The 27,940-nt window shown below is 36.5% G+C and overlaps 2 protein-coding genes across 4 annotated transcripts; one reads left to right on the top strand and one right to left on the bottom strand.

The window, feature by feature from the left end:
* The first annotated feature begins 7 nt into the window (after nucleotides 1-7).
* LOC131785664 (golgin subfamily A member 1) lies at nucleotides 8-20,367 on the top strand. 3 transcript variants are annotated; one of them, XM_059102595.2, is made up of 30 exons: nucleotides 8-378; nucleotides 1,777-1,864; nucleotides 2,042-2,116; nucleotides 2,883-2,980; nucleotides 6,514-6,573; nucleotides 6,939-7,027; nucleotides 7,998-8,109; nucleotides 8,533-8,628; nucleotides 8,730-8,803; nucleotides 9,169-9,223; nucleotides 9,332-9,427; nucleotides 9,764-9,859; nucleotides 10,659-10,754; nucleotides 11,007-11,063; nucleotides 11,224-11,319; nucleotides 11,920-12,009; nucleotides 12,610-12,675; nucleotides 13,154-13,234; nucleotides 13,721-13,758; nucleotides 14,011-14,083; nucleotides 14,705-14,771; nucleotides 15,444-15,514; nucleotides 15,797-15,820; nucleotides 15,928-15,987; nucleotides 16,978-17,037; nucleotides 17,163-17,281; nucleotides 17,726-17,774; nucleotides 18,083-18,169; nucleotides 18,508-18,553; nucleotides 18,898-20,367. In XM_059102595.2, exons 1-29 carry the CDS (start codon nucleotides 88-90, stop codon nucleotides 18,520-18,522), a joined length of 2,379 nt encoding a protein of 792 aa, XP_058958578.2. In that variant the 5' UTR covers nucleotides 8-87; the 3' UTR covers nucleotides 18,523-18,553; nucleotides 18,898-20,367. The 3 variants fall into 3 exon arrangements, with proteins under 3 accessions (XP_058958578.2, XP_066021990.1, XP_058958579.2); XM_066165893.1 differs by lacking the exon at nucleotides 12,610-12,675; XM_059102596.2 differs by lacking the exon at nucleotides 6,514-6,573 and having other exon boundaries at nucleotides 18,898-20,365.
* Nucleotides 20,368-20,392: 25 nt separating this feature from the next.
* On the bottom strand, nucleotides 20,393-21,217 carry LOC136280275 (melanocortin receptor 4-like). Its single transcript, XM_066165268.1, has one exon. The coding sequence runs from the start codon at nucleotides 21,215-21,217 to the stop codon at nucleotides 20,393-20,395; it is 825 nt and encodes a 274-aa protein (XP_066021365.1).
* Nucleotides 21,218-27,940: the final 6,723 nt, after the last annotated feature.

Below are 27,940 nucleotides of genomic sequence, written 5' to 3'. Positions count from 1 at the left end.
ACGGAATTAGACTGGATCAACAGCTGAGAGCGGCACGCTTACACTATGAGTGGAAGAATTAGCGAAGTCTCTTAAAATTCTCGATAAATGTTTGCAAAACTCAAGCAGAAAATCGCCGAAGAGGAATCAACCTCAGACTCCAGCCGCTCTTTGCCTTCTAGTCCGAGTGTTCGACGAGCTAAAGTCAATGGATGGACGGAGAACAAATGGGAAAGGCGAAGACTCAGCAATGCGAGTAGCTTGTACGAATCAAGGGAATCACTACTCAGCGAAAGCAGTACTGTTTCATCAGGGCTTAATGTATCAAGACATGCTTCTTTCACGAGCAGATCAGCCGCGACTCCAGTTGGGACGCCCATCGAACCTCCGGGTTTTTCGGTGTGTAGTAGTGTTAGTTTGACCATTAGAGCTCTGTTTCTCGTTGTCTTGTTGCCTTTCCTCTCATGACTTTTTAATATCATGCATTGTTTCGCTGTGACCTTGACTACACCATGTCCCAGAGCCGAAAAAGTTGTAGGATATCATTTGTTTCGGCAAAAAATGGTGACTTTGTAAATGGAGGAATACTTTCTTTTGAATTAGTACTAAAGCTTGATGCTCTTTTGCCCATATGGCGAGAATTGTGGCTTGGTCGCGGTGAATTAAATTATGATAGATATTCCACGTTGCCAACTCATTACCACTCTTTAAAGGTAAAAATAGTGATGAAGAATTCCCTTATCGTTTCAAGGAATGTGTTAGCAGGGCAATACAGTAACACGACAAAGCTATCCTTTTTAAAAAATGCGTTCTGTTGTTGATCTGATGTAAGTTGACTCAAAATAACAGAGGTCATAAATAATGAATCACGAATGTTTGGTAGGAGTGATTCACTTTGTTCGACCGTATATAGGTTCAAATTTGATTGAAAGTTGTATTGAGAGTTATACTTTAGCAAATGTCACCAAATTTCCTCTACATTTGTAAATAAAAGGTTTTGATTTACATACATGTAAAGTTGTACATGTATCTACCTCATCCTTGCTTGGGTGGGTTTATGGCTGTTCATGCTCTGGTGCACAATGTAGTGCTCCTAGGTACAGTGTTTTTACCACAGGTTTCCTTCAAATCTGTAATGGCTGATTTCAAAGAAAAGACTTGGCATTCTGTCTGGTCTGAAAGAGATCTTATTAAGATGTTTCTCATCTCATTATTTCCCTATGCATAATTGACACCAATCAGTAAACCAATTTTTACCTGTTTTGAAATGGAAAATGATAGTAATTACATTTGTGATCTATAACTTCTTTTTGGTATAAAAGGATACTTAAGCACTCAGCTCATTAAGATTCTCTTTAAATGTATATTTAAAATACTAAACTTGTAAACATCCTTTGTCTTCTTTAATTGCCAAAACTTTTCTTTTAGAATTAAATCTTCAAATTTAATCCTTTGTGAAAGATCATTTATGCAGTCTCAAAATTTTATGCCTTAAATAAGCTACATGTAATTTGAAATCTCATGTAAAGCAGAAGAATGTTGATATATGTGTAAAAGTACAGACAAATCACTATTATCAACAATGCATATCAACAAGGAAAGAAACATTTTGGGGGTGGTGCGAGAATTGATTAAATTTCATATGCTATATTTAATCACAAAAAGAGGTCTCTTAGGCATATGTTAAAGATTATAGCTTCAAACCTTAATTACCACAACTTTTTTGATTCCTTGTGGTGGTGTCCATTTGGAGGAGCTGGAACTGTGTGAAAATGTATATTTTTTTTGTTGTTGCAGGTCAACTCTCGGTCATCAAAGGAAGAAATTCTTCATTTGTTGGCGAAGAAAGGGGATCAAGTCAGTAAACTGGAAGCAAAGATTGCAGGTGAACAGATATTCAAAAACTCCTTTAAATGAACCCATCCTGTTTGTAGATTTATTAAGTACTACACATGTAGTTGATCAGTGTGATCAGGGTAAGCAGCAAACATTATGACTCTATGATCTTTCAAGCTGTACTTGCTCAGTTGCATTGCTGTTTCTGTTTTACCTGTTTTTCTAGATATGGCAAGTCTACTGAGGGAGCAAACCCGAGTTAAGGAATCCCTTGAAGGTGCTCTTGAAAAGCAGAAGGAAGGTAATCACAGCAACAAATTTTTGAATGTATGTGCATGCCATGTGTAATACAACTAAAAAATATTACCCAAACCAGATGCACCTTCTTGATAAGCAGTGATATTCAAACTTTTCAGGAGAAAAGTGTGAGGCAATCATTATGGGACATTCTCCACAAAAGGAGAAAAGTGTGAGGCAATCATTATGGGACATTCTCCACAAAAATTGGTTTAATCAAAGAAATTCAACTTGAGAATTTGTGCTGCAGCGGGAAATTTTCTAATATCTGATGGCTGGTAAACACCTTGAATGCTACTACCATTCATCACAATGGTACAGAAACTAAATTTGGTCTGTGATACAAGCTTGATTTGTTTGAAAATCTCAAGATCAAATACTTTACCCTGCCTTTTCAGGCTATTCTTAATTCTCCCTTTGTTGCATTCTGTGACTGAGATATTGTTCCTCTTTTTTACCATTTAGTTGACATTTCTCTGGCCTTTGTTTATTTCCTTTGCAACACTGTGTCAATGACAGATATATTTTTTGCTCTTTTTTCCATTTGCATGACATATAGTTTACTCTGATTGTCATGAGTGTTTTCATTGTCAAATCACTACATACATGACTTGTATAGTTGTAAAATATGTTTTGTGCAACAATCAGAAAAGCATAATCATTTATACAATGCTAAGAAACTGAAGACACCTCAGATCCAGTCTGATGGCTGGACGGTATAACAAATTATAAAGTAAACCTTGAACTGAAATGTCAACTTTACATTACAGAGCACTCTATGAGATTAAGAAGTATGAATATGGAGTTTGAAGAGAAATCCAGGAAGATGAAAAATGAATTTGAAAAGACTCTAGATGAAAAAAATCAGGTATTACTAACAGTGTGTTTGTAACTTTATATCAAGTAATAATGGTATAGATGTATTAAACTTTAACTAGTTTTTGTTCCCATGATCTTTGTTTTTATGGTTCTAGCTTTCATAATTAATTGTTTGAAAGTTAAATGCTATTTTTAAATTTTGAATACAGTTAATTTACAAATATGCTATTTACAGTTGCGTTAGAATTTTCCATATTTAAGGATTTATAGCAGATTTTTTCTCTCATTGATTTTCAAGATTGTTGTTAAATTCAGAGGATGGTGTTTTTATGCTGTTGTGGAATGTAGTACACAACAGAGAGTTATGTCATGCAAGTATGCCACATACAATTACAGCACATTATACTTTGATTCAATCCTGTAAAATGAACAGTAGCTACATGTTCATTGTACATGAGCTGCTGTACTCAGACATACAGTTTGAGATTACTATGAAATCTCCTGTTGCCATTTTGCAAAAGTTCCAATTGCTGACAGATTATATTTGTTGACAGTGGTAATGAAACTGCCCTACACATAGGTGCAATAATGTAGTCCAAAGAATTATTGATTTCTGTAAGAGAAATATTACAATGTGTTAGATTATAAAACTACAGTGTGTGGTGTTACTATGTTTTATAATAGCAATGTTCATGCACACTTTAGAAATGTTCATGCAGACTGTTCCTTGAATTTTTAGTGAAATCAAATTTCTAAAAGTTGCATTAAAGAAAAGTATAGTTTAGACACTTTGAATATACTGTATTTGGATATGCACAGCAACATTTAGCAGTCTCTCCATGGTGTCACACACCCAGGCCTACTTGTTGTAAGACTGGAAAACGCTATCCAGCAGATAAACCCCTACCCAGAGGATGAGTATTATCAGAAGTGTACCGCAAAGAGAGATTTTTTCAGGGAATAGTGTTAGCCACCCTTCAAACAACTGGGCCATACAGGTCTTGAATTTCTGTGGAGTCGCAAGATTGGGAAATATAAAAAAGTCTGACTTAATATTGTACCAACTCTCTTGTCCTGCCTTATACTAACTGATTCTAAAATGAAATAATTATTTTAAAATTTCCTCATTTTCTGAACTACTGTTTATCAAAGTATGAAATCATTAAAATGTTTGGAATTAAACTTTTAGGAACTTGAAAGTAAACTAAAGGAATTAACTTTGGTAAGATCAGATTGTTGCCTTTTTTAAAATCTCTAAAAATCTAGCTCAGACCTAAATTAACTGGCTCTGCTGTTATTGATGATGATTATTATTGGTTAAAGAATGTACTCACTGATTTGAGAGAGCTTTTGTTTACATTTGTATAATAATTTTTTGTCCTGGATTTACCTGTAAATACCTGGAGTCTGCATGAATTATCAAATTCAAACACACTTTTCTTGAGTATTTTGCAATTTAGACAATGGCATTACAGGGCACTGGTGGAATTTGTTTCGATGAAAATAAATCTTGTACTACATCTTCCTTTTCCAGTAGAAAAAAAAAGCAAAACAAACTGATATCAGCATGCAACCAACATAGGAAATGGGTCATGCATATTATAGTCAGTCAGAGCATGTGCTTTTGTAAAGCTGTGTTATAAGTTAAAATAAGGTACATGGCAATTAAATTTAAAAATTTGAAGATATCAGTTCTAAGTTTATAAAACATTCTGGTGGTTTAGGAAAGCACTCGCTATGCAGACTTGAATGAACTTAACCAACTCCAACAGCAAGAACTCACCAAGATGAAGTCCTTGGTAGGTTTTGCATTTTGCAACTACCCTTAAACTGTAGCAGTACTGAAATTTTATTTGGATAGCGCACCTAATAACAGCCAAAGGCGTTAGTCTCTTCCATGGCTCTATGAAATACTAAATTGTCAAAATATTAGAATGTTGAATTAATTAAATAGCTAAACTTTCCTTGCTACCAATTCTGAAGCTGTAAGGCATGGATTTCTTCATGCCAAAATCAATGAAAGTAACTCCCCTTTTACTTTGTCAAAGTGGGAAAGCAGACTAAATCATTAACATTGTTCCACTGTTTAACAGTATTACATGTGTATTGCTTTTTTGCGCTGCTATTAAGAATTCTTAAACTGTAAATGTCATCAGTGATGAACCAGAGAAATAATTCCACAGGTGTTTATGTGGTAAGTAGTCAATATGGCTTGATTTCTGTGCTCTTGACCTCTCCTTGGAATTTCTTTACTAAATCAGACATGAATTTTTGAAAATCATTCTGCAATGACACTTGAGGCATTGTGACAAGGTCTTATTATTTCTTGTTCCAATGCAACTGTAACAAAAATTTAAATTGAAAGGTGTGAAATGGAATCATGATGACTGAATGAAAAAAAATAGGCAAGTTAAAACTTTAATAAATGATTATATATGCAAATGAATAAATAAATAAATGATCACAGTTATAAAGAATGAATTGGTTGCGATAAAAAGAAATGTCATTAAGCAAATGAATTAACAAATGTGAGAAAATAAATTCCTGGACAAAAAACAGTTGAGTTGTCTGATCTTACATCAGTTGACTTGACTATTAAGCATAAAGATCCTTTTACACATTTTTAGTTAGCAACCAAACACATTCTCTATTATTTTTTATCACAATTTGTCTTGGTAAATGATTTAATTTAAGAAATTGCATATTAGGAAGAAAAGATATTGTTGAAGTACTCTTGAAGCCCAGTTTGCTATCACTCATGGAAATTTTTGAAGATACCAAAAAAAGAGTACTATTGCATGTGTCTTTACAGTACCATGCTGTTTATTTTTAAAGTGTTATGAAACACTTACTCTGTACATCAGATAGAGGCAAATCGATACATTTTTAGGAACATCCTTAGGGTGACAATGCAGTCAAAGCTCTCGAGAACACAGCAATTTGAAATAATTATTGTGATTAATTTTTTGTCAACAAACAAATTGGCCAGCCTGTATTATGACATGCTTCAGCTTCGGTTATAAAATGAGAACTAACTTCATCTCTGTAATCTTTAATACAAATTTCAAATTACATTACATTGCACAAGTCAATCCAATGAATTGTGGACAGCTGTACAAGATTCCTTATATCCTTACAAAACCGCCTTGAAGTATCAAAGTTTCTAATAGTTAATTAATTACCTTGTTCAAAAAAATCAGTATCAAAGACTAATTACCAAAAAAATTGCTCTTAACTCATAATAAAAATAATTAATTACGATAAAAAATTAGCACTGAACGTATCCTAGAAATAAGTAAACAATTTCTTGCGGAAGACTGACAAGGTGTTAGACTCCCTAATGTTAGGAGGTAGTTTGCTAAAAAATCTCGGGTTTTATATTTGGAATCGTTCATCCCTTTTGTGCTCTAAAGAGTAAAGACTTCTTAAAACATACCATAGTCATATATCGCATCTTTCACCTAAAGTGGAGATCTGTACAATTTTAAACATCTGTATAACTTACATACTTCACATGGTAAACTTGACGGAATCCAGTTGATAGAATCCGTAAAAATTACCCATTTTATAACTTCTAAATAGTTTATTCAGTACCAAACCGACGCCACTCGCAAAGCTGCAGAAATATTTGAAAAAAGCAAGGTAAGAAATCTTAAAAATTTTTTGATAACAGTGAATTGCTACAAACAGCATTGTTATACACTTAAAACGAGTTGACACATTGAATTAAATATATTTAAAAAGTCATTTTTTTCACTAAGCTTTCACACATTTAGGTTTTGAAATAAGTAATAAATGCTAGTGGCTAAATTTAAACTAAAGTCAAGTGCATTATTACTAGAGATTTTACCCATTGTGAATGTTTATCGTATTAATCGATTCTATTCCAGATCCTTCAGATTGTTTTATGCTGATCTCTTAGATTAGGATATTAAATCGTAATGAAAGTAAAATAATGGATTTCCTCAACTGTAGAAAATCATATCTATGTTGTCTTTTTGCTACAGCAAATAGAGGACTTGGACAAATCTTACCTTGAACAGAAAGGAGAATTGGCTTCTCTTCAGGAGCGTTTAGATGACTTGGCTCGAGAAAGGTTTGTGTTCATGTGCAGTATTTAATATTTTCTTGTGTCGGTTTACTACATGTACATGTGTGCAATCCATTCCATACCATAGGAACTGCCAATCAGATAGCAAGAAAGCCGTTGTATATGCGACAGTTTTACACGTAGCAGGTAATTTATTGTTAACAACTGGGTTGAAAACGTAAATTAGCCACCGTAAAGGGTAAAAAAGCTGACGTTTCGAGCGTTAGCCCTTCGCTCCGACGAAGGGCTAACGCTAATTTACGTTTTCAACCCAGTTGTTAACAATAAATTACCTGCTATACTCTCCCACCGACGCAGCACCACAGTTTCTTTAGAAACTTACCCCTTTATTCAGTTTTACACGTAGCTTGCGTTGCGATCTTATACCCGCTAAAAGTTTGTGAACGGTAAACGCGCTCATGTTGAGACTCACGTATACTCAGAAAATAATTTATTCCAGGAATATTCCACAGTACACTACTCGAAAGCGGTATATTATACATTTCATGATTCATCTTACTTTCCTTGATCTTCCGCTAAATTAATAGTATTGCACTCAGAGGATGTTTGGAGCAGACAAAATCAGTGTTTGACTGTTCCGTTTCGTTTGTATTTAATTGTTGCGTCAATGATGCGCACTCGGTTTGTTTTTGACTGCAAGGCCAGTGTTGCTCTCTCTTATTTTTACTTTTACGTCAGATATGTGCTTTGATTGTTTTTGACTGTTGTGTTTGAGATGCGCGCTCCTTTGTTTTTGAATGCTACGTCAGAGATGCGCGCTCTCTTTGTGTTTGACTGTTGCGTCAGTGATGCGTGCTCACTTTGCCTTTGTGATGTGCACTCTCTTTGTTTGTTCTTAACTGTTGTATCAGTGATGCACACGGCCTCTGAAGTGACACAAGAAACTGTTGTTTTCCTTTACAATGTCGCGGCCAGTTTTTGTCCTTGTCTGAGGCGCTTCTTTTTGTTTTGAAAGGACAAAGTTCGAGTCCCGTGACAAACAACAGCAGGCACGAGTAACAAGTCTCGAAAAAGAGAAGACCTCTCTTTGCGACGAACTTAAAAACACTGTGAATGAATTAACACAGGTAAGAACGCTATCGACAGTCTGCATGTCATGTACGCCCAGAAGAGAGACAGGACTTGTCTTGAGGTGTAGGGCCGCGGCTTTAACTTTTTAACAAAGCTGGTTAGCTTCAAATGCAGTGACCCTTATACCGTCATGGTATACTACAATGTTCTGATGTTCATAAACGTTGTAGGCTGTAATATAAGAATAGATAAACTTTTGAATTTTATATTCAAACGTTACTTAATTGATTTGAGCTTCGTTTTTTTTTTATTTCTCTGTTATGGATAATCTCAAGCTTTAACAGCTGGAGTTTTAAAACGCTATGTTATTCACAATATTTCACTTTTTTTTCTTTGTCCTGAAAAGCCTTATCAGGGAAGTGGTCAATACAGTATACCTAAAAGTGTACATACCTATTAAAATAAATATGTTTTCGCAGAAATCAGTGCAGCTCGATAGAGTCGAAAAGTCCCTTCGTCTTAAAGACGAGGAATTGGCTAACCTGAGGCAGACGCACGCTTTGTATAAAAACAAGGTATGATGAGCTACATATAATTTTTTATCGCACCTGTCAGGAATCCGACTTGCGTTTTTTGTTTTTTTCTTAAAGCCTTACTACTTTTTGCGTAACCATAGGTCTCGATGGAACTGGAGCAAAACGAAGGAGAAATCGCTCAGTTGAAAGAAAGAGTAGGCGATTTACAACAAAGGTGAGAGTGGTTTCATCTCCTAAGCTTTTGTTTTAGAGTTGTTAAATTTGGTGTGGTTCTGACAAGAATAGAAAGCAGATGCAAGGCCTTTTCTCCAGTAGCGTGTTACAATTTCACCTTCTATGCGATTTGTCTTTTCGTGTTTTCGTGCACAAATGCATACAATGCGCACATTCACATGTATGTCGGCAAGCAGTTGCAAGTCTTCAAAAGCTTTTTGGCACTCTTTTTGTAACTCAGTAAACAAAATGTTCTGTGAGCTTTTTCCTGCTGCACAGTTTAGCAATATTCCAACTAAATGTGGTTACTATGTATCTTTTCCACGTACCTCTCTTTATTCTGATGAGTTTTGTTCCCTGTTCTAGAGTTGACGATAGCAAGCTTTCGGGTAACGATCAGGTTCAAGCTATTGAAAAAGAGGTACATGTTGGTTTATAGTGCTCCTTGTGACTGTACATGTGATTATAAGAAGTTCTCGTTTCTTCTCCATGTGGTATAATAATTTGTTGGTTTCAATCTTAATTGCAGAGAGAGCAGCTTGAGAATCGGCTCCGTGAAACTCGTGATCAACTCAATGAATTGAGGGCGAACTCAAACGATCGAACTAACACTCTGGGATCTCTGGTAATAATCTTTCTTGTCGTTTTTTTTAGTTTTTTTTTTGTTCTTTCGAAAACAGAATATTTTCAAGGAATTTCTTTCCTCATAATTGTAAGAGTTCTTTAACTTAAGACTCCATAATTCCTTGGGCCTTTCAAACTTTTATTTATTGCACATTTGTGTTGTCGTAATGGTAGACTGTGAAGATTACCTGAACTCTTTCTTATTATTGATTTAATTAACAGTATGGTATAGAAGAACAATCATTTTAAGAAAATCAGAGGACTTATATCTAAATATTGAGATTGGAACTGTCAAAGAATTAGAATTTTATTCTGTTTATTTAAATGTACTCTCTAGGTTAGCACTCTAAATGAAAGATTGGAAAGAAAGGAATCAGAACTTACCGAGTGCAAACGAAGATACGACCAGGATTACGAAAGCTGGAAAAGTCAAGTATGTTATCACTGGTGCTGTTTCATTTAATTACTATTCATATCAAACACAGACCACAATGTTTGGGTAACACAGTTGATTGACAAGCAGAACGAGACGCTGGCGCTAGAGATCAACAAACTAAACAAATAAGGGTGGTGTGGGCGGGAAAGCGTTGACTAGCTCGAAACTGGCAGAGCGTCAGAGCGACCTGAAACCCGATGCACTGGAAAGCTGCGACAAACTGTCCAGGGGCGTGTTCTGTACGGCAATTACCCATCATCACCCAGGGTGATCATTGTACGTTAATTAGATATTGGTTTTCAATAACTTTCTGATAAACAGGGCAAACTACTTGTATTGACTCGATAAAAGTTTAATCAAGTTCATGACCACGAGCTCAGTGGGTGTCTTTTCACTAGAAGATCCTTGACACCTAAAGCACCTAACTTCTTTTTAAGCGGGACAAAATGAAAAAAAACAAGTTCCTGTAAAAGACCGTGCCTGTTGCAGATATGAGCAGAATTAAGCTGCGAATAAGATGTCGGTTGTGCATCGGTAGCAGTATGAAAACTGCCACAAAAGTTTAAGATATCATAAAGTATCACTGCAAAGCAACTTACTCTGTTTCTAAAAGTAGAAGAGGTCGTCATGATGAGAAATTCGTTACTGATAGGATGATAACCCGATCAGTCGAACTGGAGCACAGTGTTGGTCGACCAATTGCATGTTTTGTTCTCCGGCGAGCTTGGCTCAAATTCTAGAGACATTTTGCCGCCTACTTTTTTAAAAGGCATTATTTTTCAAATATTTTTTGAAGAACTTTCAACTTGAGCAGGAATTGGCCATATTAAAGGAGGAATCGTTGTCAGGAAAACGCTCCTCAGACAGACAAACAGCGAGCTTAGAAGGACAGGTACTTGTTTATACTGCTTATACCGCTCTTTTGACCTTTTTTTTTATGTGCACTGTTTATGCAGGCATGCGAACGTCTTGCATATGAATAGTTAGTCCAACTATAGCTTTCAAGAACCTATAAAGTGCGGTTAGCTTTTTGTGTGCTTTATTGGAGGCAATTGAGACAGCTATTTAGGTTTATTTTCCACAGTATTTCTATGTAGTGATTATCTCTCTCATCCAACCACATGCACCCCGTCTTCTTTATAAGGTGATGCGTTTGGAGGCTGCTCGGGAAAAAGAAAAGAGTGAAATGCAAACAAAGCTGGTAAGAGCAGTAAGCGTTTGCCCTCGAAACAATTTTTAAAAATTTTTTTGATCATCATATTGAAAGTGAGTTATGTACAGGTCTTGAAATAACAAGAGGGAGAAACTCAGCCTCGTTTTAAACTTTATCAAAGTATTTTCTTGTAATTGCTTTCTGATAGGACCAGCTAAAAATGATCGAGAATGAGTATTCCAGACAGGAGGACGCGTATAAGCAACAAATAGCTGACTTGGAGGAGGAAAAAGAGCAGCTACAGGTGGGAATAGTGAAATGAGTAACTCCTGGCTAGAGACACACTCTGTTTAGGACCTTTTGAGATAAAAAAAAAAAACTTAACATTTTCGAGAATAGGTAGGAAGTTTAAAGAATCAAGTGGTGAAGTATTTAAGTGTTGGATCGTGCCCAGACCGCAGATATGGAGAGCACAATAATCGGGAACTGAGTTCAGTGGAGGGTTCATGTGATATGGGCGGGCTGTTGAAGTGCCATTCTAAGGAGAACTGACACAAGGTGCAAGAAGAGTCGATCATCCATTTTTAGGATTCGAAGAACTTTGATGGAGATCCTGAATTCGAACTGTTGGGGTGTATCATCGGATGTCTCAGTTTGCAAATATTTTGATGACAGATAGAATGAGAGCACAGAGAAAAAGGCAAAACGTCTCGAGAAGTTTAGGGGAAAAAACGATTCTAGTCTTATTATCAAATTATCATGTATTTGTGTAATTTCCGCATCGGGTTAAGGGCTTGAATAGAGAACAGATTCAGTTTCCAGGCAGTACAGTCAGATTTCTCGTGTATAGAATCGATACAAAATGAAGTTCATTAAGTCAATAGATATTGATGTTTCTCTACAGAACGAACTTCTGTCCAAGGCAGAGGAGAACAGGCAAGTTTCACTGTGCTTGGAGGACGCTATGAGGGAAACAAATGAGCTCAAAAGCCAGGTTAGCCAATCTCTGTTCAATGAAACTGCTTGAAATCACAAAGACACGAAATTGAAAAATCGCAGCACAGTGTGCATACTTATACTTGTTAGTAATGTGGTGGGAGTGAAACTAATGAAGATAGAATGATTACTTTGATAAAGTTCTAGAGCTGAATTCTGAAATCGTTTTGTGAAAGGCAGCTCTAACTGTACATATAGCCCTAAATTTTTGCAAAGCTCCCGGATAAGGGCTAGAGTTTAAGATTTGTTCAATCAGTGAATGTAAACTTAAAAAGTCAGGTCTTACCAATATAAAAGTTACCAAATCTAAACCTCTTTGACTTGCACAGTGTTCAAGTTTCTTGTTCATGTATAGCACTTACATTGGGGAGGTAATCACTAATTAAAGAAAATAAAATAAAAATCTTTATTATCAGCTGTCAGCTAAGTTCCATTATGAAATGCGAGTTTAAATGTACATGGAAGTTGAAATGAATCTAGATTTAAATTTCTCTGGTCTTTGTTGCACTTCTAAGTCTTAAATGACTTAACTAATAATCTGTTTTACGTTTCAACTGAATTAACTCAAGAACTTGCACGTAATTTGCCATGCTTTCAGATTGCTAAATTTGAGGAGACACTAAAGGAGAAAAATAATCTGTTAACTTGTTTTAAAGAGAGTAAGGTGAGAAAGCAACGATTTTAAACGAGGGAGGAGACCTGGAAATGTTTTTTTACAAATGTTGTGGAACAAGGTGCATCGCGACAGAGAATGCTTCCACAATCCTTGTTCTGCTCCCAAAATTCTGTTTCTATCCTTGCCTCTATCCATTGAGTTAAGCTTCCCAATGAAACATCAGCCCAATAAAATGAGCTATCCTTACGGCAGACATTCTCTCGATTCTTTCTCTAGACTGATTTCGTTTGTATACCGATATATCACGTAAATGTCAGCGTAGCTTTAACTTTTGGCTCCCATTTCTCTTTTTAAACCTTCACTAGAGAGCACCCTTTACTTTGATAAAATAGAAAATGTAAGAAATATTCTCTCAATTTTATTTCATCTTTTGCTGCGTGTTGACGCACAATCCTCGGGAACTGCGTTAAACACTTTTCGTGTGCATGCAACTCTTTTCATTTTGTTATCTCTCTGGCGATTACAGCTTGATTCACCTTCTCATGTTGTGAGTAACCTCGGTCCTGAAGCACTCGAGAACCTCAAGGAAGAGCTGAATAACACAAAGGTACTACCTGGCTTCATGTCACATTGCTGTACAAACGAGAGATGGTTGACACGGTGATGAATAATTCTAGGTTGAAACGTTCACCACGGCAGAGGACGTTTTACTAGTTATCTCCCTTAAGCCCATTTGAGCTTCTCCTCTTCATTGGTGCTCTCCGGGGTTTAACTCACTTTTTAGTGACATTTGAATAAACCTGCCATGTAGTAGCGTCCCATCCGTGGGGAAGCACACTTCATCTAGTCGCTTTATGTATCACTGACACAAGAATAAGTTAGGGTAGAATGAAGTACTCAGCTTTTGGTCACAATACAACCTTACCTACCAACAGCAGTCTTTGGGATACCTAAACACGCTATAACGTTCAGTTAAACATATCTTATCAATGCAATTTCAGTATACACATCACTAGGATATGCAATTTATATTGATCATTCTGAATTTCAGAATTTGTTTGTATTATTAACCAGTTTTAATTCTGTTCTCAAGGATCGTTACCAGAATGCAGAAGAAGTTTTAAAACAGAGGTATTATTTTAAATATATTTTTATTATTATATTATGATTAGCGAGACGTTTCTCAGGTAACCCGGAGGAGTTGGTAACATGATACTTGACCCTGATTGGCTTGTTTCGGCGTTCAAACTTTGTCATCTAGATGTTGGGTGCTTAGTTTTCGTTACAAACAGCAGTCATCGAGAAAAACCGTTTTCACCCTCCTTCGTATATATATGACTATCTTCCTTTGGTCTTTTTTCTTCTTTTTCTCCTTCAACACAGAGAAAAGACTATATCTGAGCTACGAAAAGCTGTTGCTGAGAAGGAGGAGTTACTAAATCGTTCAACCACAAAGGTAACAAAAGTGACCATCAAGTTATGCGATTTAAAAAGGATGTCAGATGTCAGTCGTAAAAAGTAGTCGTCGCTTTCCTCCAAGGAAACATTTCGTGCAAATGCTGGGTTAGCCACTGAAACAATTCAAATCAAACTGAAACTGCTGCTATGGAGAACACGAGTATTGTGCAAATAAAATATCTACCATATGCAACATAATATTTGCGTCAGAGCAATTTTTAATAGAATATCGAAAGGATCTTGGAATTTTTTCTATTTTGCTTTATTTCGCTTAGTGATTGGTCCAGAAAACTGGCGCCATTCTTTTAACCAATCGCATGCAAAACAAAATTAATCGTGACGTGGCCCCTCGTGTCTCCCTTGACTCAAGCAGTTTGCCTGTCTCTCTCTTAAGTTTTCATTGGCCAGTGTTGATTTTAACCTTCACTCTGTTTGGCCGTTGTGATTATTTTGGTTTCCTTTTTTTCGACACTCTACTAAAAAACTGTTCAAACAGTTTACTAGATCGCGATCACAACTGCATCCTTCTCTTATTCTGCACCAGTTTCGGTCCTCAAACAACAGTTTAAATGTTATTGATAGCAGATTTAATTCATTATATCTTGTGATTTGTCTTTAGATAAGGCAATATGAAGAAAATAACAGATATATAGGAAATGACAGAATTTATAGTCCAGAGAGCAGAGGTGAGTGAGCAGTTTGGTTGTCCTAGTGATTGGTCCTACACTTGTAGTTTTTGTTTTTGTCATTCGGTAGTTTTCATTGTTCAGTTCAACTGAAATGTCCGTGACGCTGTTTGCATACGGGTGTGCAGTGCATGTTTTCTTTACAGGGCTTAAAAGAAATTGAGCTGTAATTTGTAATCATATGTGCAAGTTGTCCATCCCAACATGTATATGTATGTTTACAGTCAGGGTAATAGAAAAAGATAATCACCAATATTGGAGAAATTTTTCAATTATGTTAGGGGCAATTCGACATTAAATTACTTTTGCTGTATTCGCTCTGTGATTGGTTTAGAAAACCATGCCTTTCTCCCAAAACAATCACGTGCAAGGCCTAACACTAATCACGATTGGGTCACCCGCGTTTTCCCGCCCCTCAGGCAGTTTTTTCGTTTTTCCTCTGATTTCTCGTCGATTTATCTTTGGTATTTTCCTTGGCCTACTTGGCCGTCGTTATTACTTTGATTTTGGTTTACGAGTTGAACTTGTGTTATAAATACACTCGGTTATATGTAGAACAACCAGCATAATACTTTTATTTTCCAACCTCATTCCCGTTTGATTCGAAATTTACACGTGTGTTAAGATAGTGATGGAAATCATGATGACATCTTGTTTCTCTCACCGTTAAAGATTCACACAAGTTAATCACAAATTTAAGAGAAAGAGTTAAGGAACTGGAAGAGCAGCTTCAAGAAAGAGAGGTAGGCGATCAGGATTAAGAGAACTCCATATTCTTATCGATAAGTCAGTGCTTTTTAGTGGCGTTTTGTTTTGGTTAGCACCGCCCAACCATGATAAATCTTCATTTGTTCACTTTCCAATGTTCACTTATAGGATTTGCGTCAAGAAGGTTTTAGCTCGCCTTAGATGAGCAGAAAAAAGTTTTATTTTTTGTGGAACGAATAAATTCACTATGTAGATTATGAAGTAATGTGTTATTTATTGGAAGATTGTTACAACTTTCATTTTTTCTTTCTTTCCAGATGCTTCTTTTGGATGAAAACGAGGTATGCTTTACTCGATTTTTCTATTTTAATCATTGTTTGTTGTTCCATGCTTAGTGTTTGCTTTGTACATTTATCGTTTAATATTTGAAGTTTTTTTATGACTCCAGTTACGTGACCTCAGAAAAGATAACAATCGACTTGAAAAAGACCTGGAGGACAAGGACAAGGTAACCATGACGATATATTGGAACGCAAGGTGATGGGGGTGGGGTGGGGTGGGGTGGGAGTTGGGGCCTGAGGCCGATATTGAGTCGGGACACTCATTACTTCGTCCTCTTCCTGCCGCGAAAGAAATTCTAATAATTAGAAATTTTCTGAAATAAGTAAATCTCGCGAAAGGGGTTTGCCTTTTTTTTTATTGTCGTTCGTTTTTTAGTGCATCCATAATTTGTTTGCTCTGTCATTCTACGATCACCGCACCAAAATGACCCTGACCTTGAACAGAAAACAAATAAAGGCTGTGCAGTAGTAATTCATATCAGACATATAAAAGCAGCACGTTGACATTCATGGAAAATACAGTATGGTACCGGAAGAAGTATAAAACTATATTTAATTTTGCATCAATTTTATACTTTATTTTGTTCGTTTGAATAGTTATAATAATAGCATTACAAAAGAAGTTACTTACCACGAGACATTTGAACAAGAAACTTTGCACAATCTTGAGTTTTCGTGAGTGTGATAATGCTAATATTTGGCCACTTATAATTAAGTGAGTGGTCCCAATTGATGGCATTTAAACTGTCAATTACTCCATTCTAAAAATCATGATAGAAAAAAAGAAAACGCTACAGAATCTGCTTTGCTAACAATATTCTCTACTGTCTGATCTCGTGTCCCTTTGTGCTGAGTTTACTGTTTAGTTCAAAATAGTTGTTCATTTGAATGCAAATTTTACAACTCTTGTATTGACGTTAGCTACTTTTTGCACCTCAACATTTTATTGCGTTTTAAGTTTTACAATAGCCGGTAAATGAATGGTAAGCACAACTCTTAAGCCATACACGAAAACGCTGCAGACTTATTTTTCAATACGTACTAACTGTTACGAAGTTTCACTAATACTTTTCGTTGAGCGCGCTGAATAAGCCATGTTTTTGTTCCCGTTTTGTCTTACCTTGCGTTTTACAGTAGCGATTTCTCTATCTCCACAGAAAATAAAACTTCTACAAGCTAAAAATATAGAATTAAAGAAAGCATTCCAACGGGAGCTGGTAAGATTATTTGTTTTGGTAATTTTTTAATTGTGGCTGAAGTCAGCTCTATAAACTGAAAAAAGGAAAGAACCAAATAGACACAAATTCTCTGGCAACTAAATGTGCCTTTTTATATTTGTAAGAAAATGGCTGCTCCAGGGGACGAACCTGCGCAGAGAAGTCCTGGAACTCCGAATGGTGACGTCATTGTACACAGCGATGAAGAAAAAGAAAGACAAGACTATCTCGAAGTTAATTTTAAGTATCCTTTGATGTTTAAAGTATCGAGACAGATCTTACAAATTACGAGGCATACATTCCAATAAACCAGTTATCCATATGTCCTCTTGTTCTTCTTCCTTTAGTTGATTAATCTATCGTAGACAGTCGATAATTTGTTCAGTTAGTTAGGCGATTGAGCGGAGGGTTGCTTGATTAGTCCGTCATCCAGTCAAGAAGTTAATCTGGCAGACATTATCTTCAGTCACTCAGTCGGTCACCCTATCCGTTCGTTTGTTCATACTTCCTTCTGTCGGTCGTTCTTAAAATTGCGTGATCTGTCTTCGTTCGGTCGATCGCGATTGGTTTCCTTAAATGATCAGTTTCATTTTGGGGAACTTGTTTGAGGGAGTTTCTCTGGGATCTTCGTTACTATTGCATCATTATAAGTTGCTGTTGTGAACACATCACCTTAACTAAACGTTAGATATTTAAAACACGTAGTTTTAAAATACATGTGTAGTACAAACAAGCAGGTAATCATTGTGTTTGTTTTTGACGAGCTGGTTGGGATCCGTGCTGGTGTGCAGCATTCTCGGAAAAGTCGTGTATATCTTTTTCTCCGTTTTCCAATTTTTTTTTCCGAAGGGGTGGGGGAGTGCGACCTGACCGGTAGTAATCAGTTAAGAGTTACTTCTCAAACTGAATTCGACAAAAAAGTCGAGTTGTTTTTCCTCTTGTTTCTTCACAGTTTTTGTGGCGATAGATTTTAAAAATGTTAGTCGGTTCCATTACGCCTTTAGTTATTAACTGATCTAATTTCTTGCCTTTGTTACTTTTTCAGTCTCGTCAGCTAATCAACGTGATTGGTCATTTATTAAGATTTAACCCGAAAGAGCACGCATGCGTCAGGGAAGCTATGGAATGGAAGGTTTGTTTGAACATGGACTGAGCTTATTGTTGTAGTAGGAGAAAAGTTCGTGAGTGCCCTTACCAGCTGCTCCTGCATCTTTCGTCGTCGTCGTTATTGTTTTTATAGCGGCGAACGTTGTTGTAGCTTGATTGGACTTATTACGCACAGCAACTTCCTTACAAAGAAATACTTTAAATTTCGAGTCATGTGTTAAGCACAGCTACGTTTCTTCTGCGTATAGCATTGTATTCTGTGTGTAGACTTGCATCAGTTAGCGGGGAGACTTCAATTCAAGTAAGATCCTACCAGTTTATACTATTATGACAAGTAATGCCTTTATTTTTGTTTTCTTTCAGTTGCCATTAGATTAGGATTTTTAGAAATGAATGTTGTTCGTTTTAGGTAAGTCTGAATGATAACCTAACCGTGTAGTATTTACTAAAGGATTTTTTTCCTTGCCTTAAGGTTGCTTTTCGTCAAAACTGAAATATTTGGGTGTTCTTCCGCCGTAATTTTCCTCAATAACTGTTCTTTACATTTTTTTATTTGATAATTTACACAACAAAGCCTCGTTGGTACAATTAAAAATCTTGTAGGTTAAATAATAAAAGCAACCTTATTAACCCAATTTTCGTGAACCCAAGTTGTCAATGCGAGCTGCGTTATTGTCGTAATTCACGCATTTACTGTAATATACATTCGCTCTTCAGTGCTCAACTAACTTGCCATAAACATTTATGTTGCAGATTGCAGTTGTAATAAGGACGTAAAAAAAAGAAAAAAAATTCAGGGTTTATCCTCTATTTCACACGATACGTGGTGGCTGTGAAATTCTGTCTCATTGACCGATGCACCATTGATTTTCACCTTAAATACTTCAGTTAATCCCTTTTTTTTCCTAACCCACGACCGTCTCAATTTTCTTGTAAAATGCAAAGATATATTATAAACGCAGCAGAGTTAATATTCAAAAGGATAAGGGAATTATGAAAAACTGAGCATAAAAATGTGACATCAATAAACAATTTTTCCCTGAAAAGTTAGGAAACGAAATAATTTTTTGTAAAAGCGTTATCCGTTCCAAGAACTGAGAATGAAATTGGATTGGAAGCTAGAAAGAGCTCCTTATAAATATAGTTAACCGGACAATTACAGCTGAAAAAAATTGTGAGAGAAGGTGAAATATCTTCTGGGAAGTGTTTTTAATACAAGACGTCAAAATGAAATTTATGTAAGACGTGATGAAATCCATGGAAAGAGTATAATTTATTGAAATCATTGTTATTTATCAATCGAATGAATTATACCTTTGGCGGGTTGCACATTTTTAGACACAAGCTTGGAGTGTAATATATTATTTATAGCAGAACAAAAACAATATTTGGGAAAACGTAAATAAATGCTGTCAGAAATGCAAAGTTTTTCATGGGGGAACTACTCCTGTCTGTGTTTCACCCTCAGAAACGGAGTGAGAAGATTGTTCAAACGATGGCAAATAGTCTTCCCTTCTTCCCCTCCACGCGAAAAAGAAAAATTGGCCACAGCAATTGTAGCTGCAGATGTAAAGTCGTAGCTGATTCAGTGCTAGGGCTGCAATTTCAAAGCTTCTAGAAACTATCTAATAAGCTACTGCTGCAAGACAAGATGCCCTATAGCGCGACCGATTTGAGTGATAATTTTTCTTTTATGTGTTATTCAATTTTAAACTAAACTCCTTGCAATACGCTGTATCAAGCAGTTTTTCGACATATACTTATGTGCAATGCAGTACCTCGACATTAATTTTTTCAATCTCTGACCTCTTCTGCAAAATTTAATTGACGCGTACAAATAATACACTCTGGGCACTTCCTGCAAAGTAAGAGGCTTTTGGGTAAATTTCAAGATAAATGACATTGACATAAACATTGGTTAAGGGTAGTACAACTTGTAGTGTCAATATAATAATTACTATATAGTCCGATTAAAGTTTGATCTATCACCCTTAAACTTTTTTATACATGAAACTTTCCGTTTCAAATTTTTACATTGTACTAGATTTTCTGTAGTTTTAGACTACACTTAGGGTTCTGAAATAATGATTAAAATTAAGTTTTGCAATGTTCACGAATCACTTGACTTTCACGACAAACTATATCAAATTAATGATGCGGGAATAGCTTTCGTTTTGACGGAAAATATTGTGCCCTTAGCATGGGATTTCTGTGGAGCGTTTTTCTTTTCTTTTTATCCGTACTCCTTTCAAGGGACAAAATAAGTGCAAAACTGTCTTAACGTTTCCTTGACGGCTCTTTGAATTTCTTTGATCTTCCAACAGTAAAGAATGGGATTTAGCAAGGAATTAAGGTTGACTAAAACAACCGCGGAGACGTGTGCCACAAATAGTGTTAAGTTTAATCCACGAATAAGCGCTATGACTGAAAGCAATGTAAAAGGAAGATAGCATGACATTAGCGTTAAGTGAACCCACAGCGAATTGATGACTGTCTTTTTGTACCGCGCCATCGTCAGCTTGGCACCTGCTCCTGGGCACCCATGATCTTGCACGGCCATTCGCCGACATCGAAAATAGTGAAAGATTCTTGTGTAAGAGTAAGTCGAGATTGTTATCTTCAACATGATCATTACACCGCTCGCAATTCCGTATGCCCTTATGCTCCAGAACCAAGCAGCTCCCACCAAAGGGCTTTGGACCCACAGTAAAAAGACGACAATACGAACTCGCTTTATGGTGACAACTTGTCTATATCGTATTCCTAACAAGAGAGCCATGAGTCGATCCACAGAAATGGCGGTTATCGTCGACAAAGATACACCGGAGAAAATTGTACTTAACAGAAATGCGACGTATTCCAGCAGTCGACATTCTTCAAAGGTGCTCTGGCTTATTCCTGTCTGAGTCATAGCAATCATTACTGATTGTGAAATAAAGCCAGCGCAAAGGTCAGTGATTGTGAGATTAAAAAGCAACAGTTTGGATGGAGGATTAAGACTGTTTTCTCTGCGAAGTGCGACCAGGATCAAAATGTTTGCCAGAGTAGTCGCTACAGAAAGAAAACCATACATGACCGTAGAAAATATTGCCAAGGCAGGGAGATGATATTTGTTGCCATGAGGCCCGTTGCAAAACATCGATCGGTTTGTCAATTCGAGGAAATTCATAATTTCTTCTCAACAGCACGAGTCAAGGCAAAGGTCGGATGTTTTCAGAAAGTGATGTTTAAGCTCAACGAGAAAAATCACTCCAAGTATTGTCACTTTATAGAGAGTTCCTTGGTGAGGTTATTTTCATTTAAATGCGCTATCAAATGGAACAGTTTCAATTCATTTCAGTTTCTAACAAAAGTCCACGGAAGAGGTTAAGACAACTGAAAGGTGCTTAGCTTAATTAAGGACCTGGTGATAGGACAAGTGTACCACGTAACCATTTCAATTTACATTTTAAGTTCACTTTCCTAAATTAAAATTGTACGAAATGGTACTTTGTGAAATGACACTTTACGAAATGGTACATTGCGAGATTGCAATTTGCGATTTGGTACTTTGGGAAATGGTATTTTGTGAATTAGTTTATTACGCAACAATTGGTTCATACGTCAGCGTGCGTTCATCAAGATATGAAGCACGTGGGAAGTTTGGAGAGCACGAAAGATGCTTAAGAGATGCTTGGGGGGTAGCCAAGAGCAACTCTAGCTTCTTGAGTGCTCTCCAAACTTCCCAAGTGCTTCATATTTCGATGAACGCACAGCTGACGTATGAACCAATTGTTTTATAACATTTTCAACCCGATGGAAATATACTTCAGGAAATGGTATTGAAGGAGATGGTACTTTAGGAAATGATAGTTTGCGAAATAATAAGGTGCCGGAGAAGTTTCAATCGAGATATTCCTAAAGCCCTCTTACAATAACAATAGAGGAAATCTTAACTTGATAATGATTAAGTCTCGGACACGACCACCTGAATGAAGTCATGGGAAAGAATCATTTATATTGCTGGTAATTTGTGATACCTACGACGTAAAGCAAACTTGAGAACCGATAACATTTTTTTCAGTGCGAGATCACTTTGAGAAATCAGATAGACCTTCACTTGCAGCCCTTTCTCCTACCCATTTAAAGCGGCTTGATCACCCTCGCTGTGACTCGCACCTGAGCAGAGAATTACTGTAGTTTGGAAAGGAGACCGGCGTTATTGCGCACAGCGATGAAGAAAGGGGAAGACAAGGCTATGTTGAGGTTGTAAGCATCGTTTGATGCTAACTGTATGTACACGGATATGTCAATCGACGGGGCATCCATCGCTATAAGCTACTGTTAATCTTTGATCTCTCATACATTTTATTGAACTACTTGGTTCTTTGTGATTCATATTTCATTAGATTTTAGAAAACAAAAATATTTCATTCGGTCACAGTGCGTCTTTAGTCTTGTACTGTTTCCATGTAATCATTAGCTAAGGAGTAACACCACTTTCAGCCTTACTGTGTTCCTCGAAACGCTTATCGCAAAGAAATATTTCCGATATTTACCTATATCCTTTTAACAGATTGAGAAACGTTCAAATGTTTACATCCTTTTTCAGGGATTATTTTAAGTAGTAACCGCGCTCTCGTTCTGCGATAGGTGTAGTTATATGAAATAATGCGCTACAGCTTTGCTTAACTTTCTCGGATTCTCCTGACAACCTTTGTGTTTAGGCTATGAAGCTATGAGGCTATGTAAACAGGGAAAAAGTCCTCTATTACTTAAGTATGTGCAATAGAATATAAAGTGATTATATCAAGTTCTCTTGATATTTATCAATTCTAGACTAAGCCCAAATTCTACACTTTGCAACAATAGCACATATTTGTATCTAATAACAATAATGGTGAAAAATTGAGTTATGCACCGTCTGCGAATCACTTTATTTTCAAGATAAGTAATACCGGATGAGCTTTCCTTTCGACTTTGGATTCTTGCACCGCTAATCCAGGGGTCACCTCAGTCCCTTTAAGCAAAAAAAAAAAAAAAAGTGGAAAACTGTCCTATCATGCATTTACATTACCGTTCTTCGAACTTCTTTGATCTTCCAGCGGTAAATAATTGGATTTAGTAGTGAATTAGTTATCTAGCACTTTTTCACTGTAAGTTTTTACATTTTTCATTTTCCGTTCGCACTGACCCTTTTGGCGTATGTCTATCCATTTTTTGTCTCTTTCCTTGTATATGTACTCATTTTGAGCTTGTAGACGTACCCAATAAAGCTGTTAAATAAATAAATAAATAAATGAATTTAGATTGACTGAAGCAACCACGGAGGCGAGTGTTACAAGAAGAAATAAATTTAACCCAAGAATAAGAATTAAAGCAGTTACTTCTGCAATAGGAACATAGCATGTTACTAACGTTCAGTGAACCCACAATGAATTTATAATCAACTTTTTGTATTTGGAGAAAAGTTCGTGAGTGCCCTTACCAGCTGCTCCTGCAACTTTCGTCGTCGTCGTCGTCAGTGTTTTTACAGGGGCGAACGTTGTTGTAGCTTGATTGGACTTATTACGCACAGCAACTTCCTTACAAAGAAATACTTTTAAATTTCGAGTCATGTGTTAAGCACAGCTACGTTTCTTCTGCGTACAGCATTGTATTCTGTGTGTAGACTTGCATCAGTTAGCGGGGAGACTTCAATTCAAGAAAGATCCTACAAGTTTATACTATTATGACAAGTAATGCCTTTATTTTTGTTTTCTTTCAGTTGCCATTAGATTAGGATTTTTAGAAATGAATGTTGTTCGTTTTAGGTAAGTCTGAATGATAACGTAACCGTGTAGTATTTACTAAAGGATTTTTTTCCTTGCCTTAAGGTTGCTTTTCGTCAAAACTGAAATATTTGGGTGTTCTTCCGCCGTAATTTTCCTCAATAACTGTTCTTTACATTTTTTTATTTGATAATTTACACAACAAAGCCTCGTTGGTACAATTAAAAATCTTGTAGGTTAAATAATAAAAGCAACCTTATTAACCCAATATTCGTGAACCCAAGTCGTCAATGCGAGCTGCGTTATTGTCGTAATTCACGCATTTACTGTAATATACATTCGCTCTTCAGTGCTCAACTAACTTGCCATAAACATTTATGTTGCAGATTGCAGTTGTAATAAGGACGTAAATAAAGAAAACAATTCAGGGTTTATCCTCTTTTTCACACGATACGTGGTGGCTGTGAAATTCTGTCTCATTGACCGATGCACCATAGATTTTCACCTTAAATACTTCAGTTCCTCCTTTTTTTTTCCCTAACCCACGACCGTCTCAATTTTCTTGTAAAATGCAAAGATATATTATAAAAGTAGCAGAGTTAATATTCAAAAGGATAAGGGAATTATGAAAAACTGAGCATAAAAATGTGACATCAATAAACAAATTTTTCCTGAAAAGTCAGGAGACGAAATAATTTTTTGTAAAAGCGTTATCAGTTCCAAGAACTGAGAATGAAATTGGATTGGGAGCTAGAAAAAGCTCCTTATAAATATAGTTAACCGGACAATTACAGCTGAAAATATTGTGAGGGAAGGTGAAATATCTTCTGGGAAGTGTTTTTAATACAAGACGTCAAAATGAAATTTATGTAAGACGTGATGAAATCCATGGAAAGAGTATGATTTATTGAAATCATTGTTATTTATCAATCGAATGAATTATAACTTTGGCGGGTTGCACATTTTTAGACACAAGCTTGGAGTGTAATATATTATATATAACAGAACAAAAACAATATTTGGGAAAACGTAAATAAATGCTGTCAGAAATGCAAAGTTTTTCATGGGGGAACTAGCCCTGTCTGTGTTTCACCCTCAGAAACGGAGTGAGAAGATTGTTCAAACGATGGCAAATAGTCTTCCCTTCTTCCCCTCCACGCGAAAAAGAAAAATTGGCCACAGCAATTGTAGCTGCAGATGTAAAGTCGTAGCTGATTCAGTGCTAGGGCTGCAATTTCAAAGCTTCTAGAAACTATCTAATAAGCTACTGCTGCAAGAAAAGATGCCCTATTGCGCGACCGATTTGAGTGATAATTTTTCTTTTATGTGTTATTCAATTTTAAACTAAACTCCTTGCAATACGCTGTATCAAGCAGTTTTTCGACATATACTTGTGTGCAATGCAGTACCTTGACATTAATTTTTTCAATCTCTGACCACTTCTCCAAAATCTAATTGATGCGTATAAATAATACACTCTGTGCACTTCCTGTTTAGTAAGAGGCTTTTGGGTAAATTTCAAGATAAATGACATCGACATAAACATTGGTTAAGGGTAGTACAACTTGTAGTGTCAACATAATAATTACTATATAGGCCGATTAAAGTTTTATCTATTACTCTTAAACTTTTTTATACATGAAACTTTCCGTTTCAAATTTTTACATTGTACTAGATTTTCTGTAGTTTTAGACTACACTTAGGGTTCTGAAATAATGGTTAAAATGAAGTTTTGCAATGTTCACGAATCACTTGACTTTCACGACACACTATATTAAATTAATGATGCGGGAATAGCTTTCGTTTTGACGGAAAATATTGTGCCCTTAGCATGGGATTTCTGTGGAGCGTTTTTCTTTTCTTTTTTATCCGTAGTTCTTTCAAGCGACAAAACAAGTGCAAAACTGTCTTAACGTTTCCTTGACGGCTCTTTGAATTTCTTTGATCTTCCAACAGTAAAGAATGGGATTTAGCAAGGAATTAAGGTTGACTAAAACAACCGCGAAGACGTGTGCCACAAAAAGTGTGAAGTTTAATCCACGAATAAGTGTTATGACCGTGACTAATGTAAAAGGAAGATAGCATGACATTAACGTTAAGTGAACCCACAGCGAATTGATGACTGTCTTTTTGTACCGCGCCATCGTCCGCTTGGCACCTGCTCCTGGGCACCCATGATCTTGCACGGCCATTCGCCGACATCGAAAATAGTGAAAGATTCTTGTGTAAGAGTAAGTCGAGATTGTTATCTTCAACATGATCGTTACACCGCTTGCAATTCCGTATGCCCCTATGCTCCAGAACGAAACGGCTCCCACCAAAGGACTTTGGACCCACAGTAAAAAGACGACAATACGAACTCGCTTTATGGTGACAACTTGTCTATATCGTATTCCTAACAAGAGAGCCATGAGTCGATCCACAGAAATGGCGGTTATCGTCGACAAAGATACACCGGAGAAAATTGTACTTAACAGAAATGCTACGTATTCCAGCAGTCGACATTCTTCAAAGGTACTTTGGCTTATTCCTGTCCGAGTGAGAGCAATTGCTACTGGTTGTGAAATAAAGCCAGCGCAAAGGTCAGTGATTGTGAGATTAAAAAGCAACAGTTTGGATGGAGGATTAAGACTGTTTTCTCTGCGAAGTGCGACCAGGATCAAAGTGTTTGCCAGAGTAGTCGCTACAGAAAGAAAACCATACATGACCGTAGAAAATATTGCCAAGGCAGGGGGATGATATTTGTTGCCATAAGGCCCGTTGCAAAACATCGATCGGTTTTTCAATTCGAGGAAATTCATAATTTCTCCTCAACAACACGAGTCAAGGCAAAGGTCGGATGTTTTCAGAAAGTGATGTTTAAGCTCAACGAGAAAAGTGATGTCTTTGTTTCTTCAGTTCTCCAACATTACAATCACTCCAAGTATTGTCACTTTATAGAGAGTTCTTTGGTGAGGTTATTTTCATTTAAATGCTCTATCAAATGGAACAGTTTCAATTAATTTCAGTTTCTAACAAAAGTCGACGGAAGAGGTAAAGACAACTGAAAGGTGCTTAGCTTAAGGACCTGGTGATAGGACAAGTGTACCACGTGGCCATTTCTATTTACATTTACTCTAGCTTCTTGAGTGCTCTCCAAACTTCCCAAGTACTTCATATTTCGATGAAAGCACAGCTGACGTATGAACCAATTGTTTTATAACATTTTCAACCCGATGGAAAATTTGTTTTTCTCGAGGGGTTTGTTTGCTGACATGAGCGTGCAAAATAGGAATATGAAGCACGGTGGTGGCCTCTTTTTTTTTTCACATATTGGACCCAGTTGATGGCAATTTTGCTGACAAGTGCCTCATTCTAAAAGAAAAACCTACCGCATCTGCTTTTGAAGGAATATACTCTTCTGTCCGACATCATGTCTTCATCGCTGTGAAAAATTCATCTTTTTCCGGAATGGTACTTCGGAAAATAATTCTGTGCGAAATGGTACTTTAGAAAAAGTTACGTGGGAAATGGTACTTTAGGAAATGGTATTGAAGGAGATGGTACCTTAGGAAATTGTTTTGAAGGAGATGGTACTTTAGGAAATGTTAGTTTGCGAAATAATTAGGTGCCGGAGAAGTTTCAATTGAGATCTTCCTAAAGCCCTCTTACAATAATAATAGAGGAAATCTTAACTTGATAATGATTAAGTCTCGGACACGAACATCTGAATGAAGTCATGAGAAAGAATCATTTATATTGCTGGTAATTTGTGATGCCTACGACGTAAAGCAAACTTGAGAACCGATAACATTTTTTTCAGTGCGAGATCACTTTGAGAAATCAGATAGACCTTCACTTACTTGTAGACCTTTCTCCTAACCATTTAAAGCGGCTTGATCACCCTCGCTGTGACGCGAACCTGAGCAGAGAATTACAGTAGTTTGGAAAGGAGACCGGCGTTATTGCGCACAGCGATGAAGAAAGGGGAAGACAAGGCTATGTTGAGGTTTTAAGCATCGTTTAATGTTAACTGTCTGTACACGGATATGTTAACCGACGTGGCA

The sequence above is a fragment of the Pocillopora verrucosa genome, chromosome 4 (genome assembly GCF_036669915.1).
Source record: "Pocillopora verrucosa isolate sample1 chromosome 4, ASM3666991v2, whole genome shotgun sequence".
Lineage (NCBI taxonomy): Eukaryota > Metazoa > Cnidaria > Anthozoa > Scleractinia > Pocilloporidae > Pocillopora > Pocillopora verrucosa.
Note: the sequence above shows the minus strand (reverse complement) of the source record. Positions and strands in the feature narration are given on the sequence as shown.